At 40.5% G+C, this 15,889-nt stretch overlaps 1 protein-coding gene across 4 annotated transcripts in view; it reads right to left on the minus strand.

Annotated features, from left to right (window-relative positions):
- The window catches only part of FBXL17 (F-box and leucine rich repeat protein 17), a 470,181-nt gene extending 454,524 nt beyond the window's left edge, over positions 1 to 15,657 (minus strand). For 3 of the 4 annotated variants that reach the window (XM_057540929.1, XM_057540930.1, XM_057540931.1), the window contains exons 1-2: positions 14,520 to 15,657; positions 3,057 to 3,179 (exon numbers count right to left, since the gene is read on the minus strand). In XM_057540929.1, the coding sequence (XP_057396912.1) occupies positions 3,057 to 3,179; positions 14,520 to 15,515 (1,119 nt within the window). In that variant the 5' untranslated portion in view covers positions 15,516 to 15,657. The remainder of the gene's footprint in view (positions 1 to 3,056; positions 3,180 to 14,519) is intronic. The other variant, XM_007192078.2, reaches the window with a different exon arrangement.
- Between the last annotated feature and the right edge of the window lie 232 nt (positions 15,658 to 15,889).

Below are 15,889 nucleotides of genomic sequence, written 5' to 3' on the forward strand. Positions count from 1 at the left end.
TTAAGTTGGGGCCCCTAGATAGCTTCAGGATGGGGGCTGGTCACCAGAAAGACAAAACACCATGTGATTAGAGGGTGGAAACTTTCAGCCCCATTCTCCGACTTCCTGGGAGGGAAGGGAAACTGGAGACTGGATTATAAAAACTCTTGAACACTGAGATTTGAAGGGCTTCTGGGTTGGTGAATACATCAAAGTGCTGGGAGGTCGATGTGGATGTAAACAATATAGAAGCTCCAAACTCTCTCCCCCCGTACCTTGCCCTATGCATATTTTCCATTTGGCTGGTCCTGGTTTACATCCTCTATAATAAATCAGTAAACATAGTATTTTCCTGAGTTCTGATCATTCCAGCAAATTATCACACCTAAGGAGGGGGTTGGGGGAACTTCCAAATTTACAGCTGGTGAGTCAAAAGTATAGGTGGCTCCTAGGACTTGTGACTGGCATATGAAGTGGAGACAGTCTTATGGGACTGAGCCCTTAACCTGTGAGGTCTGCACTAACTCCAGGAGTTAGTGTCATAATTGAACTGAATTGTTGGACACGCATTTGGTGTCAGAAAATTTGTTGTCAGAATGGACAAAAACACATATTTGGTGTCAGAAAACACCAAGTGATAATGTATGTGTTAGTTTTCATTAAACGCCTAAAAATCTTTCCTTATTAGGAAAACATACTTTAATTAAACTTTCAAACTCACCAAAAACTCCCCACAAACAAAATTGTATCGAGATTTGGAGTTGGTTCTGTTTTTAACCCAACAAATAGTATATATCAGCCATCATGATGTATGACTCTTGACTTTTCACACTTATTATGAGATGATACCTACCAAAGTATATAAATTTCAATTGTTTTACTACTTCTATCAGAATACATTACATATAACTAAATCCATAGCTTAGACAATGTATCACTTTGGGTTTCAGCACACTGAAGACTTCATAGAAGTCCATTAAAAAAAGTTCTTCTCGGAAGACTCAAAGCTACATATAAGTAACCTTAAAATTCATCTGCTGAAAAATTCATATGGCCATCTCAATTCTTAAAACAAATTTTAAAAACCAACCTCTACACATTCCCTGCCCAATCATATTTCCAAAAAAAGAAAACAGAGTTAATATTATTCAAGTCTTTTGTGTAAAAATAATGATGAGAGAAAATGCACATGATGAAATTTAGAAAGGAAAAAGAAGGGCTTCCCTGGTGGCGCAGTGGTTAAGAATCCGCCCATCAATGCAGGGGACACAGTTTTGAGCCCTGGTCCGGGAAGATCCCACATGCCATGGAGCAACTAAGCCCGTGCACCACAACTACTGAGCCTGCACTCTAGAGCCCACGAGCCACAACTACTGAGCCCGCGTGCCACTACTGAAGCCCGCGCGCCTAGAGCCCGTGCTCCGCAACAAGAGAAGCCACCGCAACGAGAAGCCCACGCACCGCAATGAAGAGTAGCTACCAGCCACCACAACTAGAGAAAGCCTGCACACAGCAACGAAGACCCAATGCAGCCAAAAATAAATAAATAAAATAAATAAATTTGTTAAAAAAAAAAAAAAGGAAAAAGGAAAGAACTAGAGTGTTGAGGGATACAGGGAGTAAGAGCCAAGGTTGAAAATACCTTTGTTTATGCTTGTTGGAAACAACATACCTCTCTTTTTTTTTTTTTCCTTTTTTCTTTTTTCACCTCCAGACCTAACTACCAGGAGAGGGGAAAAGCTCTTCTTAGTCTGAGTTTGTAACAAATAGCTCAGACAACCAAGACTAATGAAGTAAAGAGCCAATGGATTACTTCACATTACCTCTCTCCACTGTACCAGCCACAACTAACTAAATATTCACCATTCCCCCTGGACACAAATTTCATGAACCTGGACAGGTAAATGACTAATTCTATAACTGTCTTAACCTCTTACCAATGAGGCAGAAAAACAAAAAGAAAACTCATCCACAAATGCTCAGGAACTTGCTTATTTTGTTTAAAGTACATGTGTTTATAAACACACACAAATGCTACCAGTGGTGTGTTGGAGTTGGCTTGTACCAAATCACAAAAGTCTATATAGTATATACCATTTTCAAAGTCAGTCATATCACTACATTCAGTGACATCACATTGGTAGCTTGAAACTGGTCATGGTACAAGTATTTGTACAACAAAAACTGGAAAATATAACAAATCAGGGCTTTTTCTTTGCTCATTTGTTTTTGAAAGCCAGCTGTTAAACATTTACCAGCACATCACTAACAATATCATGGAAGGATTTAGAGCCGGTTTAGTAGTCCAATAAAATCCTATTCTTATTGGATTTTTTTTTTTAATGTTTCCAATGCCAAGCACTGAAAACCAAGTTTAAGGGAAGAATTTAACAAGTCCAACAAATTGTTTGTAATAAGCACTATTAACTATCTTCTTTCCTAATTTATGCCACCATATAAACATGTTGGCAGTCGGGCAATAGGGAGGATTAGAAAATTCATCAAAATGAAAATTAAAACAAAATAAGTTATCTTATTCCATTTTGCTTCCATTTCTTCACACAAAATAACATTATAAGTATACTGTTATGAAAAGTATAATAATAATAATAAATTAATAGGGATAATGATAGTATCAACTCATAGGATTGCTGATCAAATGAATACATATAACGCTCACTGAACAGTATGTACATGGCACGTCAGCAGTACTATATAAATGTTTGCCTTATTTTCTACTATTAAACTAATATTCATAAAATGATCCCTTCAAAAAATGAAAAGTTTAATAACTCTTTCTAAAGGTAGTAAAAACCGGGGGGGATGAAGAGGACTAAGACACAGAGGATTAAGAACCAACCCAAAATTACCAATCCAAACTAAAAAATGTATTCTTCATCATAGGAACCTAGCTTCAACTTGAATTTGAAAAAAAATTACTAAAGCACAGAATTATAGATTACAGTCATTTGAACTACCTTGAAAAACTACAGCGTGAAAGAAGTGATTTCTGAGGAGGAAAAAGATATTTTTTGAATAGGTCAACCTGAGTGTTTCTTTAGAATTAGAATCCATACCTGCTGACGACTACTAAGATCCAGCTGCTTCCAAAACTGGAAATCTAAACAAAGGTCACGCCAGTACTTGCAAACCAATGATGCAGAAAGGCAACGCTCATCCAGGGATAAATTGGAAAATATCTGTGAATAAAAAAGGAACCACATAATATGTGCTAAAAATTTTAAAGGCAATGAAAAGGTCTTTATCAGTTAGAAAAAAATTACCCTTTTTTTTTTTTTTTTTTTTAATTTATCCTTTCTGTCGAGGGCTGACTTTAAATAGATCGCAGTGAGGGAGCTGCTCTGCTATGTAAGACACCCTGACCCAGAAGCAGGTCATCTACGAGTGGTTTAGCACCAGGTTCCCTGTGAAAGTGTGTTGTGTGAAGGGCGAGGGGGCATAACAGGCAAGGGGGTGGCTGCCTTTCCAGCCGTGAAAAATCAACTTTAAAAACAGAAAACCATCTTAAGTACAAGTGGTCATTATTAAAAGAGTCATTGTTATGGACTGTCCTAAAGAGGAAGTATGATATGGGAGAAGCTAAGAACACAACCAAGAGAGGAAAAAAAAAAGCAAACACTCAAATTACTAAAATCATGAATAAATAGAGACATTATTACCAACCTTACAAAAACAGAATAAGAGAGTATCATGAACAATTGTATGCCAACAAATTAGATAACCTAAATGAAATAGACAAACTTCTAGAAACATACAAACTACAAAAAAATGACTCAGAAGAAATAGAAAATTTGAATAGACCTATAACAAGTAGAAATATTAAATCAGTAAGCTAAAAACTTCTAACAAAGAAAGACCAAGGACCAGATGGCCTCAATAGTGATGTATTTAAAGAAGAACAAATACAAATTCTTCTTAAATTCTTCCCAAAATTGGAGCATGAGGGAATCCTTGCTAATTCATTATATGAGGTTAGCATTACCCTCATACCAAAGCCAAAGACATCACAAGAAAACTATAGACCGACGTCACAAGAAAACTATAGACCAACGTCCCTTATGAATTTAAATGCAAACAATCCTAACAAAATACATTTGACCCTTGAACAACACAGAGGTTTGGGGTGCTGACCCTCAATGCAGTCGAAAACCCAAGTATCACTTATAGTTGGCCCTCCCTATATGCAGTTCCTCACCCATGGATTCAATCAACCAAGTATCATGTAGTACTACAGTATTTACTCTTGAAAAGAAATCTGCATGTAAGAAAACCTGCACAGTTCAAATCCATGTTGTTCAAGGGTCAACTGTATTAGCAAACTGAATCCAGCAGCACATTAAAAGGATCATACACCATGGCCAAGTGGGATCTATCCCAGGAATGCAAAGATGGTTCAACATGCAAAAATAAATCCATTTAATATATTAATCCATTTAACCATATTAATAAAATGAAGGTTTAAAAAACCCAACCATCTCAATTAATGCAGAAAAAGCATTTGACAAACTCCAATACCTTCCTTGACAAAAAATACTCAGAAAACTAGGAATAAAAGGAAACTTCCTTAATGTGATAGATGGCATGTATAAACGTTCCACAATTATCATTATACCTAATAGTGAAAGACTGAATGTTTTCCCCTGAGATGAGGAAAAAGAAAAACATTTCTACCATCTCCACTTCTATGCAACATCGTATTGGAGATTCTGGCCTGGGCAATTATGTAAAGAAAAGCAGCAAAAGGGATCCAGGTTAGAAAGGAAGAATTAAAATGTTCTATAGTCACAGATATCATGATCTTATATACAGAAAAAAAAATACACACAAAAATTTAGAGCTAATAAGCAAATATTTCTGTATACTAGCAATGAACAATTCAGAAATGAAATAAGAAAGCACTTCTATTTGCAACAGTATCAAAGAATACTTTTTTATACTTTCCACTTCTTCATACTGAGATTTCCCATTTGTTGGGTCAATGTTGTCATATTCTTCTATAATTTAAATCATGTTTCCTTCCATTCTTTTAACATGTTTATAATAGCAGTTTAAAGTTTTTAAAGTCTAATAAATCTAAGTCTAATATCTGTGCCTACTCAGTTTCTATTAACTGCTTTCTTTTCTCTCAGTATAGGTTCCATTTTTTTCTGTCTCTTTACATGTCTCAATTTTTCATTCAAAACCAGACATTTTAGATAACATACTGTAGCAACTCTGGAATTTGATTTACTTTTCAGAATTTTTTTTCAACTTTAATTTCCCTGGCCTTAAATGGTAGGATATGAGTCCCCTGAAGTTTGAATGTCTCTGCTCAAGTTTTAATTCTTATTCATATTTTTTTTTAGCCTGGCTTCCTAGGGAGGTCAACCTGTGTCTAAATTGCTTAGTTTCCAGCTAGTTATTTGGGCAAAGATATGCTCAAACATCTCAAGTCTGCTCTCCAATCTGTGCGTGGGATGGGAAAAGCATATTCAAGGCTTATACTCAAGTCTGCTTTAGCCCTTGCTTTCTGCTAGATACTCTCAAGTCTCCCCTGCACATATGCATAGTTTCAGAGTAAGCCAAGGATATGTGAAGAGCTTATTATCCCTTTATGGTTCTCTCATTTCCAAGGTCTGCCTGTTAAATTCCTAGCTCGTCCCCCACTCATCCCAACTGGCACCACAACATGAGACTTGCAAATATGTGGGTTTTCACCATTTTTTTCCTAACAAGTTCATCAATTTTAGTTGACAAATACAGGTTACTTATTGCCCCAAACTAAGTTACCCTCTTAAGACACCTAAGCTGCTGGTTTTCCAAACTCTTGATTCTTGCCAAAGGTACTGGGGTACGAGGGTACAGTAGGGGCCTCATTCAAGAGTGGTGTAGACCTCCACTATTCTTACCTGAAGCTCTAGTAGTTTTCCTAAGAATAAATGCGTCTCATTTTGTTGTGTGCTTTTGGTCGATTTCCAAAGCCCAAATAGTTTTGGGCAACTTTTCCCAGTTATTTATTATATATATATAAATTTATTTTGTGTTTGTGGAGAGGATTCACCAAACTCTTCATACAGCCAAAGCTGGAAGTCCCTCTCTGGTGGATATTTTTAATGCTTGTTCCCTCATTTTATAGATGAGAAAATTTAGAGAGATTTAGAGAGACTGGATCATTTGTTTAAGGTTAAAGGACTACATGGTTTTAAAGGGCTAATTTGTCCCTTAACAAATAGAAGATTCGTGGAACATAGTCACTGGAACCAAGAAACACCTTGTTTAAAATATGTCTGACTTTCGATAGTACCTTCTTTGAACCTTAGTTTTCTCCTTTGTAAAAGTGAGATGATTGTTATCATTAACAGAAAATTGACTAATCTAGATAGATCTAGATGGGTCTTATTTATTCAGCTGAAAGGAAATTAATAAGTGAGTGAAGATAAAACCAGTACCAGCAAAGATGGATAAAAGTAAGAAAGCAAAATACTCAGCTAAAATACCAATGCATATTTAATAGATCTTTGCATATGGTTTGTGGTAGGCAACCTACAAAATGGCCCTCAATGACCCCACCTGCTGGTATTTACACCTGTGTAATTCTCTCCTCTTGAGGGTAAGCTGGATTTACTGACTCACTTCTAATGAACAGAGTATGGCAGAAGAGATTACATTAAGAAAACTGTGGCTTCCATTTTGAGTGTTCTTGACTCTGTTGCTCTATGTGATTAGCCCTATGGAGAAGCCCAAATGGCATGGCAAGGAACTTAAGCATCTGGCCAACAGCCAGTAAGGACCTGAGGCCTGCCAAAAACCATGCGAGTAAGCTTGGGTGAAAATTCTCAAGTCCCAGTTGAGTAGCCCCAACAAACACCTTGAATATAACCTCATAAGAGACCTTGGATCAGAAGGACCCAGCTAAGCCACAAAGGGATTCTAACCCACAGGAAATATGAGATAATAAATGTTTGTGGTTTTAAACTGCATAATTTGTTAAACAGAAATAATTAACTAACACGTGTTTAAACATTCCCGCTTTTCTTTCTGTCATTAAAATGCTATCTCACCCCTATCTTAACTCCTCAGAAAATAACTACCATGGACCATGCTATTTTCTTAACTCATTTAACAAACATCTGTGCACATGTACCTAGGCTTCTGTGGGAGACACTAAGACATGAGATTTATTCACTGGTTTCAAGATTATATGGTCAAAGGCATTTCTGAATTATCTTTGGATCATCTGAGATTCAAGAGAAAGAACATTTCAAAGGTTGCTTTGAAGAAAGAGAACATAAGTCTGTAAAGGACTGGCCTGGAATATTTTTGCTAAATAAGAAAGAGGAAAAAATGACAATGAAAAAACTGAAATGGCACTTGCATCAAGCCAGGAAATTGCTTACTTTAACACAGGCCTGTTAGCAATGTCTTGAGCGTGACAGAAGTCCAAGCCAAGTAGGTACTCTAAGGCTGTATTAGATCGAGGGATCTATCATCTTACATCTTGTTGCTCTTTCATCACTGCCCGAATTTATAGGGTTGAAAATGGGTTACTCTTTTAATCCAGGTGGTCTAGCCCTGGAAAAGGGAAGAGGAAGCAAAGGACAAGCAGCTGCCTTTTATAGTGTGATCTGGAAGTCATATACATTGCTTCCACTCACATCCTATTATCCAATATTTAGTCACATAGCCACCCCTATATGAGAGGCTAAGAAAGTCTCTAGTTAGGTGATCATGTGCCTAACTAGAACACGATGGGTACTGTCACTAAAAAGAAGAGAAGGGGAATGGATATTGGGAAACAACAATGACTTCTAGTCAGGACCTGGGTTGAAAACCTGCTTAATATTCTTGATCTTTACTGGCAGATCTGGACAATGCAACTAAGCTATTAATTACCAGAAAATGTACAAGCCACATTACTGATATAATCTGAACTAATCACTACCAGGCCAATATCCAAATATTTCTAAAACTTGAAGATTCTATTTTTGACTGAGGCATTGATATTAGGTATCAGAAGATACTTCAGACTAAAAAAACTTCCAGAGAACGTATCATTGCTTAACATTTGGTCATACATATCCCACAGACCTTTATAGTACTTAAAAATCAACCATGCCAACACCTACATTTGGCCATTTCACTTCTTGATGAAGAGATCTTATCTGCTATCAGGTATTACTACAAAAAGGAGTTAAGGCTTATGAGCATGCAGACTGTATGCAAGTTATAGAAATATAAGAAGTAAATCTGTGTAGCTATTTTATATTGGCTATCTTCTCTGTGTCAGTTTAACTTTTTTGGCCTTTTCAATTTTTTTCCTATGTACATCATATCTTGCCTCTTTCTTAAATATTCTACTTATATTGCTTGCCAAAAGCTTGAAAGTAAAATTTACTAAACAGTCTGTTGAATAAAGCACCATTTAGAAAAACAGAGACACAAAACATATTTCTGGTACTTTTTTTTTTTTTTTTTTTTTCGCCACACAGGGCTTGCGGGGATCTTAGTCCTCCGACCCGGGATTGAACCTGGGCCCCGGCAGTGAAAGCAGTGAGTCCTAACCACTGGACCTCCAGGGAATTCCCTTTCTGGTATTTTTCTAACCGTACAGCCATAGGGAAGTCACAGATTCTAAAACTATTTCCTAATCTGTAAAATAATTTCTCACAATTTAATCATTAAAATTTAAAGCACAGCAAACTAATAAAACCCCCAACTGTTACTACATAGAGTGTTAGCCTATAGCAAAGTCAGGTATTTACACAAGAATAAGTTTTATTCGAAAGCCAGGTCACAGAATTCAATAAAACAAGACTCTTTTTTTTAAGTATTTTGGGAGGAGACACTATGAAATAATGTGTTCTTTTGACATATCTCCATTATTCTCTGAGCACTTCCTTGCATTCTGGCTCAAAATATTCCAAGCTCATCTTATGCTTTACTTGTCCCAGCCCTGGAATCAGTCATTTCTCCAAGGAACACTGATTCCTTTTAGCAGAGAATGATATTTAGAAGCTAAGATCTGGACACTGAGTGTACTCACTGTTTTGGGTATTGCTGCTCAAAGACCCTCTCAGAGGGCAGAGCGAGGGAATGCATGCATGTACGTATGTATGTAACCAATCTCCCATCACTGTTGCTAGCTTCTTCCACCACATGGATGCCCTTACCACATCACTTGAACACCAAATTGGCCAAGACTTGGGCAAGATTCTTTATTTTTAATTGAAGTATAGTTGATTCACAATATATTAGTTTCAGGTGTACAACATAGTGATTCAATATTTTTACAGTTATACTCCATTTAAAGTCATTACAAAATAATGGCTATATTTCCCAGTGCTGGACAATATATGTTTGTTGCTTCAAGATTCTTGATAAGCATAAAACAGGATATTTAACCAAAGGTAAGTAACTTTTTAAGAAACTATTATTTTAATATTAAATACTTCCATATTTGCCTTCACATATCTTCCCTTACATTCCCTATCATTTATACAACCTGGTATCTTAAGTTGGTAAAGAACAGCTTAAGGTTACCCCCCTTGACAGCTACTCATTACAAGGCACCAAAATGTATAGACTTCTCAAAATGAGAAGAAAAAAAATCTCACCTTTTGGTAGCCTGATTTGATTAAATTATCCAAGATTACTAGGCATTCTCCAGCAAAGAACAATCTTGAACCTGACTTCCTAAGGACACTCCATTTTAGCACTGGCTAAACCATCCCTAGAACTCCAGAGACATACTTTCTAGAATTTACCTGGTACTGGAGCCTTAAGTCAAAGCACTCACGAAAAGCTACATGTAACTTAGTTCCTCTTACCCACTAGTAATCTACATTCAAAGCTTTAAAAAGTCGCATTACTTTTTTTCTTCAACTCCCATTTTCATTGCTTTTATCCTTGTTTTCATATCTGAAAAAAATAGATCAGATACATAAGCTTTCCTCCAAAGCACATTTCTCTTATAAAACTCTTCCTTGATCACTAAAGCAACCTGTTCGTAATAAAGCTATAAAAATACAGATTTAATAACTACTGATACATTATCAGAGATGCATTCCTGGTGAAGTGGTTTTCTAATGGTGGTGATAGATTTTGGGTCTCTCACCTGGTTTCCTTTGGAAAGAAAGAGTCTGCTGACAGAGAGCAAGATATCTAAATATATAGCATACAAAGCCTCTAAAATTTAAATATAGATTCAAAATACCCAGTTACTCAAATAGCTACTACTTAAAGAAAAATATTCCATTGCTATCATTTGGTAAAACTGTTATAGTGGATCCACTATATAAAAATCTAATTGTGTGGGGCTTCCCTGGTGGCGCAGTGGTTGAGAATCTGCCTGCTAATGCAGGGGACACGGGTTCGAGCCCTGGTCTGGGAAGATCCCACATGCCACGGAGCAGCTGGGCCCGTGAGCCACAATTGCTGAGCCTGCGCGTCTGGAGCCTGTGCCCCGCGACGGGAGGGGCCGCGATAGAGAAAGGCCCGCGCACCGCGATGAAGGGCGGTCCCCGCACCGCGATGAAGAGTGGCCCCCGCTTGCCGCAACTGGAGAAAGCCCTCGCACGAACCGAAGACCCAACACAGCCAAAAATAAATAAATAAATAAATAAATAAATAAATAAATAAGAAAATCCTTTAAAAAAAAAAAAAAATCTAATTGTGATATCAGTAGGTAAGGTTGCTTAAAGTAATAAAGGCAACAGGTAGCAAAGACTGAAGCTAGCTTATATGATCCAAAACAATCCATTTACCAGTCCAAGATCATATGTAACAGGTTTAAGTACTTTAGAAAATGCTATTCCCACAGTTGACCTTAGAAGAGCCATTCCCTGCTTCTCAAATTTCTAATATTTAAAGACACAATTCAACCTTACAGACCCAATTATAAAATTAGCCTCTGACTCATAATGGTTAGATGTTGGCTGGTGTAAGCTTCTCCCCACCCCCTAATTCAGGAATCTCTTTCATAAAATTCTGAGAGAAGACTATTTAAGCCCTTTTACACCATATGTTGAAAAGATCTCTAAACCTGGAAACACTGAGCTGGGTTCTAGCCCAGGGTCTGCCATTCACTATCTGAAACGTCTTGCGGTAAGCCATTTCACTTCTCCAGGCCTGTTTCTTCATGCATAAGAAGTAGGGAGTGACAAGATGACCTCAAAGGTCTCTTCCTGAAGTTACATAATTATGATTTCCAATGAAGGAAAGAATTTCCATTTTAAGAAAGAATTCATTTCATGTTTACAGAGCTCCTATAGTGAGAAAGGACTTTCTAAATTTTCAGAGAATCACATTCTTCAACCCTGAAATTCCGCTTCTTGAAATCTACCCTAGAAAAATGGCCACATGTGCATAGAAAACATCTACTACCATTGTTTACAGTAGTAATAAATTGAAAACATCCAATTATACCATACTGAAATAAATATAGTATGGCATAATACTATGGGATACTATACAACAGTTAAAAAGAATGAAGGAAACCATATACTCACTAATAAAAAAAGACCTCCAAATCATACTGTTAATGAAAACAATTGCAGAACATGTGCATTTTGATGCCATTTATGAAAAAGGCTATGAAGTTTTACACAGGGCTTTCTACAAAGAAAAAAATATTCTGGAGCTGCACAGTCCAGTACCGTAGCTGCCAGCCACGCATGACCACTGATCCCTGAAACGCAGCTACTGTGACTGAGAAACCGAATTTTAAATTTTATTTCATTTTAACTACTTTAAATTTAAATAGCAACATGTGGCTAGCGGCTACTGTACTCCACAGTACAAGTCTAGAAGAAAAATCTAAACTGGTAACAGTGGTTAGTGACCTCTGGAGAGAATACTAGATAGGAGAGTAGGGGGTGAACCAAGGCCAACTTTCGCTTTACGGGCATTATTTGAATATTTTAAGGCAAGTAATACTACTTACATAAAAGTAAAATTGAAAAAGAAAAAGCCCTATTGATATTGAGCCAAAAATCTGCATATGAACCACAGTAGAAAGAATTCAGTTTTCTTTTGCTTTTGCCATACCTGGAAAAAACTGAGCAAGTATGGTAGTTTGAGTCAACTTCCCTAAAAACATCTTTGAATCACATTTCCTCACGTCTCTCTCCCAAACTCTCTCCCCTCCACATCCCCCTTTTCTACAACTGTAGTAACTTCTGGTACAAAAGCCACAGCAATACAATTATATAAGTTATGGCCCATTATCAGGGAAGCAGGACATACTTTCTAATGGGGGTAATGGATTTGTGCCTCTCTGTGCAACAACTCTCTGGTACTGTAAAGAAAATTGTCATAGCTCCCTAAGTCTTCTCTTCTCCAAGCCTAAACAGAGCCAGAAACTCTTCACGATCCAATGGCTCTACTGCGGCTCAAAACAACAACTCAGGATAGAAAACACTTCTTAGAGACTTCCCTTATTGGCGAGGCATATTCACCCAGAGTCTCAGCTCAGACTTCCTAAAAACCTGGTCATTCACTTGTTCATCAATATTTACTGAGTGCTATTAAATGCCAGGCACTGCACTTAGGGGAGAAGATAGAGCAATGAACACTATCTATGTCACCAGAGCCTCTGCCCCCCAAAGACTTATCCCCAAAAGTTCTACTTCGGTTGGTAAACACTAAAAAACTTCGATTTCAATTCATTCCAGACAGTCCCACTCACTCTGTGCTGAATACCACCAGGACCATGAAAACCACACAGAGTATCTTTATCCAAGTTTCTAATACAAGTAATGGAAATCTATATAACATGTCTAAATACTCCAACACAATAGGGTAAGTCCAATGAGTAATTTCCCCAAATGCCCCTTACATCAGGTTTTCAACAGTCCCTAGCAAAAATATGGAAAAGAAGAATGTAGCAAATGAAATAAACTTGTTCTATAAGAAGTCTCTTTATTATGAAATCATGTCCTACCACCTTTTTTTTCTTTTTTTTTGTTTTTGTATTAATATTCTCTATTTCATGAAATAACAATGGTTTAGGTAGAAAGTGGGAAGTACCTGGTTTTTGTTTTGTTTTTAAACAGTTTTACTTACCAAACAACAAGACAGCAATCAAACCTCTATACCAAGTATTCGTTGATATTTAATTTGTCCATGTCATCCACTAATTTAAAAGGTTCAAGAATGTTTCCTCTGCCCTAAAATGCACACCCTGAACATACAGAGGTGGCAATTACTCCTCCAAAAATACACCTCTGTAAATTAAACAATTACATGTGGACACAAGGAAAAGGTAAGCTTTCCCACTCCTTTGCTATATTATTTACAAAAATATTAATATCACAATAAAACAGACCCAAACACACAGGATTACAAATATGCAAAAAGTCTAATCAAAGTATATTGTTGACAGTATATAATTATACTGTCAACAATTATAATTGATGACACTTACTTCAGTAACAATAAAAGTAGCCAAATTCTTATCTAGGTTTTTTTATCTAGTCTTAAATATCATCCACACTGAGTAACCGGGTTTATATTTATTAAGCTTCAGAAAGCTGCAGATGTGGGGGTGGGAGAGAAGAGAGAAAATGAGGGAAAAAATAACTTTTTAATAATAGCTTACTACAAATTATCACATAACTAAGTGACTAGCACTAGCACTAACATTGACAAAATTGCAAATTTTACTTAGTAGTTGTGAGACAAGGCTCCCACAAGACACCTACCTCTTCCCCACTCATCTATCCCCCAACAAAAAATACATTTGTCCTTACCTTCTGGTAATCTGTATGCTTTTATGTAAGGGTTAAAATGTAGAAAGGTAATACATCATAGCATAAATAAAAGGGTTTTCAAGTCAGGGAGGCCTAAATTCCCCAGAGCTGCCCCTTACTGTCTGTGTGTGACCTTGGGCAAGTCATTCAACCTCTTCAAGCCCCACTAGACTGGAAGCTCCGTAGGAGCAAAGACCACTTCTGCCTGACTTACTACTGTAGGCAAATGGCACTGAAATACCAGTTTCTCCTTGTATAAAGTAAGGATGTTAACAATATTTCTCTCACAGAGTTAACTGAAGGATTAAATGAGATATTACGTATATAAAGCTCTGGCACAGTGCCTGATCATGGTAAATGATCAATAAAATTAACTTTTTGACATCAACTAGCAGCTATCAAACCTGAAAATACTGTTTGAAGACGTTCAAACACTAATATACAAAGTCTTTACCCAGTCAGTGTAAACTGCTCAAGTGATAAAACAATATTTCACACAAAACTTACGAATAGTTTCTAAACCACTGGGCTGGGAATCTAATAATAGATGAACCCTGAATTATGCACAACAGACCCAAGCTATTAAAAGACATTTAGTAGACTCCAAGTTTTTCTACTTCAATAATATGCCATAGGCATCCTCCCCATTGGCTTCCCAATCTCCCCTTCGGACGTCTCCGGCTGTCAGGGAACCCCCTCCTCCATGCTTAGAGGGAGGAGAGAGAAAACCTCCGAGGCGGGGGCCGGGGTTGGGGGACAGCGCGCATCCCCGCGCCACTCGCCCGGACCCACCTTGAGCAGGATGGATGGCGGCAGCTGATTGATGTCTGGGGTTTCGGGGGATGGCTCCCTATGACAGTCGCACGGATTTTCGGGGGTCTCCTGACAGTCCGCGTCGCCGCATTCGTGCTGCTGCTGGGCGGGCGAGGGGGCGGTGCCCCCCGCTCGGACGGCGTCCCCACCGGCCTCTGTGGGGGCACCTTCCGAAGTGGGAGAGGAGCGCTGGGGACAGAGAGGCTGCGGTGGCTGCTCTGGGCCCTGGCAGCAGCCGGCGTCGGGGGGCCGCGGCGGCGAGGCGCCTCCCCCCGCAGGTCCTCCTCCTCCTCCGCTGCCGCCGCCGCCGCCGCAGGCCCCCCCGCCACAGCGGGGTTGCTTACAGGGGGTGCAGGCGGGGACCCCGGCCCCCTTCCGCTTGCACACCATCTCGGGAGGCGTGGGGGGCTCGGCCGGCGGCGGCGGCGGCGGCCCCCGGAAGAGCTGCACGGCGGCGGGCGGCCCCAGGAAGCGCACGGGCCCCAGGCTGGCCAAGAAGAGGCTCCGGCCCTGCTGTTCCCAAGCGGCTGCCGCGGCCAGCCCCAGCTCTTTGCAGCAGGAGGCGGGCGACGAGGCCGAAGCGGCGGCGGCGGCGGCGGCCGAGGATAGCAGGAAGCGGCGAGCGGCGGCGGCGCAGTCCTCGGCGGCCAGGGCCGCGTAGCGCCGCGCCAGGTGCTGCGAGGAGGCGACCGCGGCGTAGGCCCCGTCCCGCGGCGGCGGCGGCGGCGAGAGCGGCGGCTCCTCCTCTGGGCCGGCGGGGGCGGGCGCGCTGGGGCTGTGCACGATGAAGCAGAGCATGCAGGGCCCGCGGAAGAAGCAGTCCCGGCTCCGGGGCGCCGCCGGCTGGGGGGGCGCCTTGGCCGGGGTCCGGCGGGGCAGCCTGAGGAGAGGGCGGCGGCGGCGGCACCAGCTGCAACAGCGAGGCCTCTTCTGGCTTGGGCGGTTACGCGGCTCCTTCGAGAGAAGGTGGCCCATATAGAAGGCCCCGAGGAGGGGGACCGGGACAGAGAAGTAGGGAGGCCCGGACAGCCGGGCTCCCGGCAGCGAGGCAGGCCCCTCTCTGGTTGGGCCTCGGGCCCGCGGCGGGCGGCGGGGTCGCCCGCCTTGCGCACACACACGCACACACGGGCACAAACGCGACGGTGGGGGGGGTGGGCGTCAGCTGCGGGCCGGCCCGGCGCCGGATGGGGGCTACATGCTTTGCCCCGGGAAGCCGGGAGAACGATGGGAGCTAGCTTTGGGGACGCGACGGAGGGAGCGAGCCTGCCGGCTCAGTCAGTCAGTACGGCGGCACGGGGAACGCGGGGTCCGGCTCGGACCATTTTAACTGCGGCTCCGCTGGCGGCGCG

The sequence above is a fragment of the Balaenoptera acutorostrata genome, chromosome 2, assembly GCF_949987535.1.
Source record: "Balaenoptera acutorostrata chromosome 2, mBalAcu1.1, whole genome shotgun sequence".
Lineage (NCBI taxonomy): Eukaryota > Metazoa > Chordata > Mammalia > Artiodactyla > Balaenopteridae > Balaenoptera > Balaenoptera acutorostrata.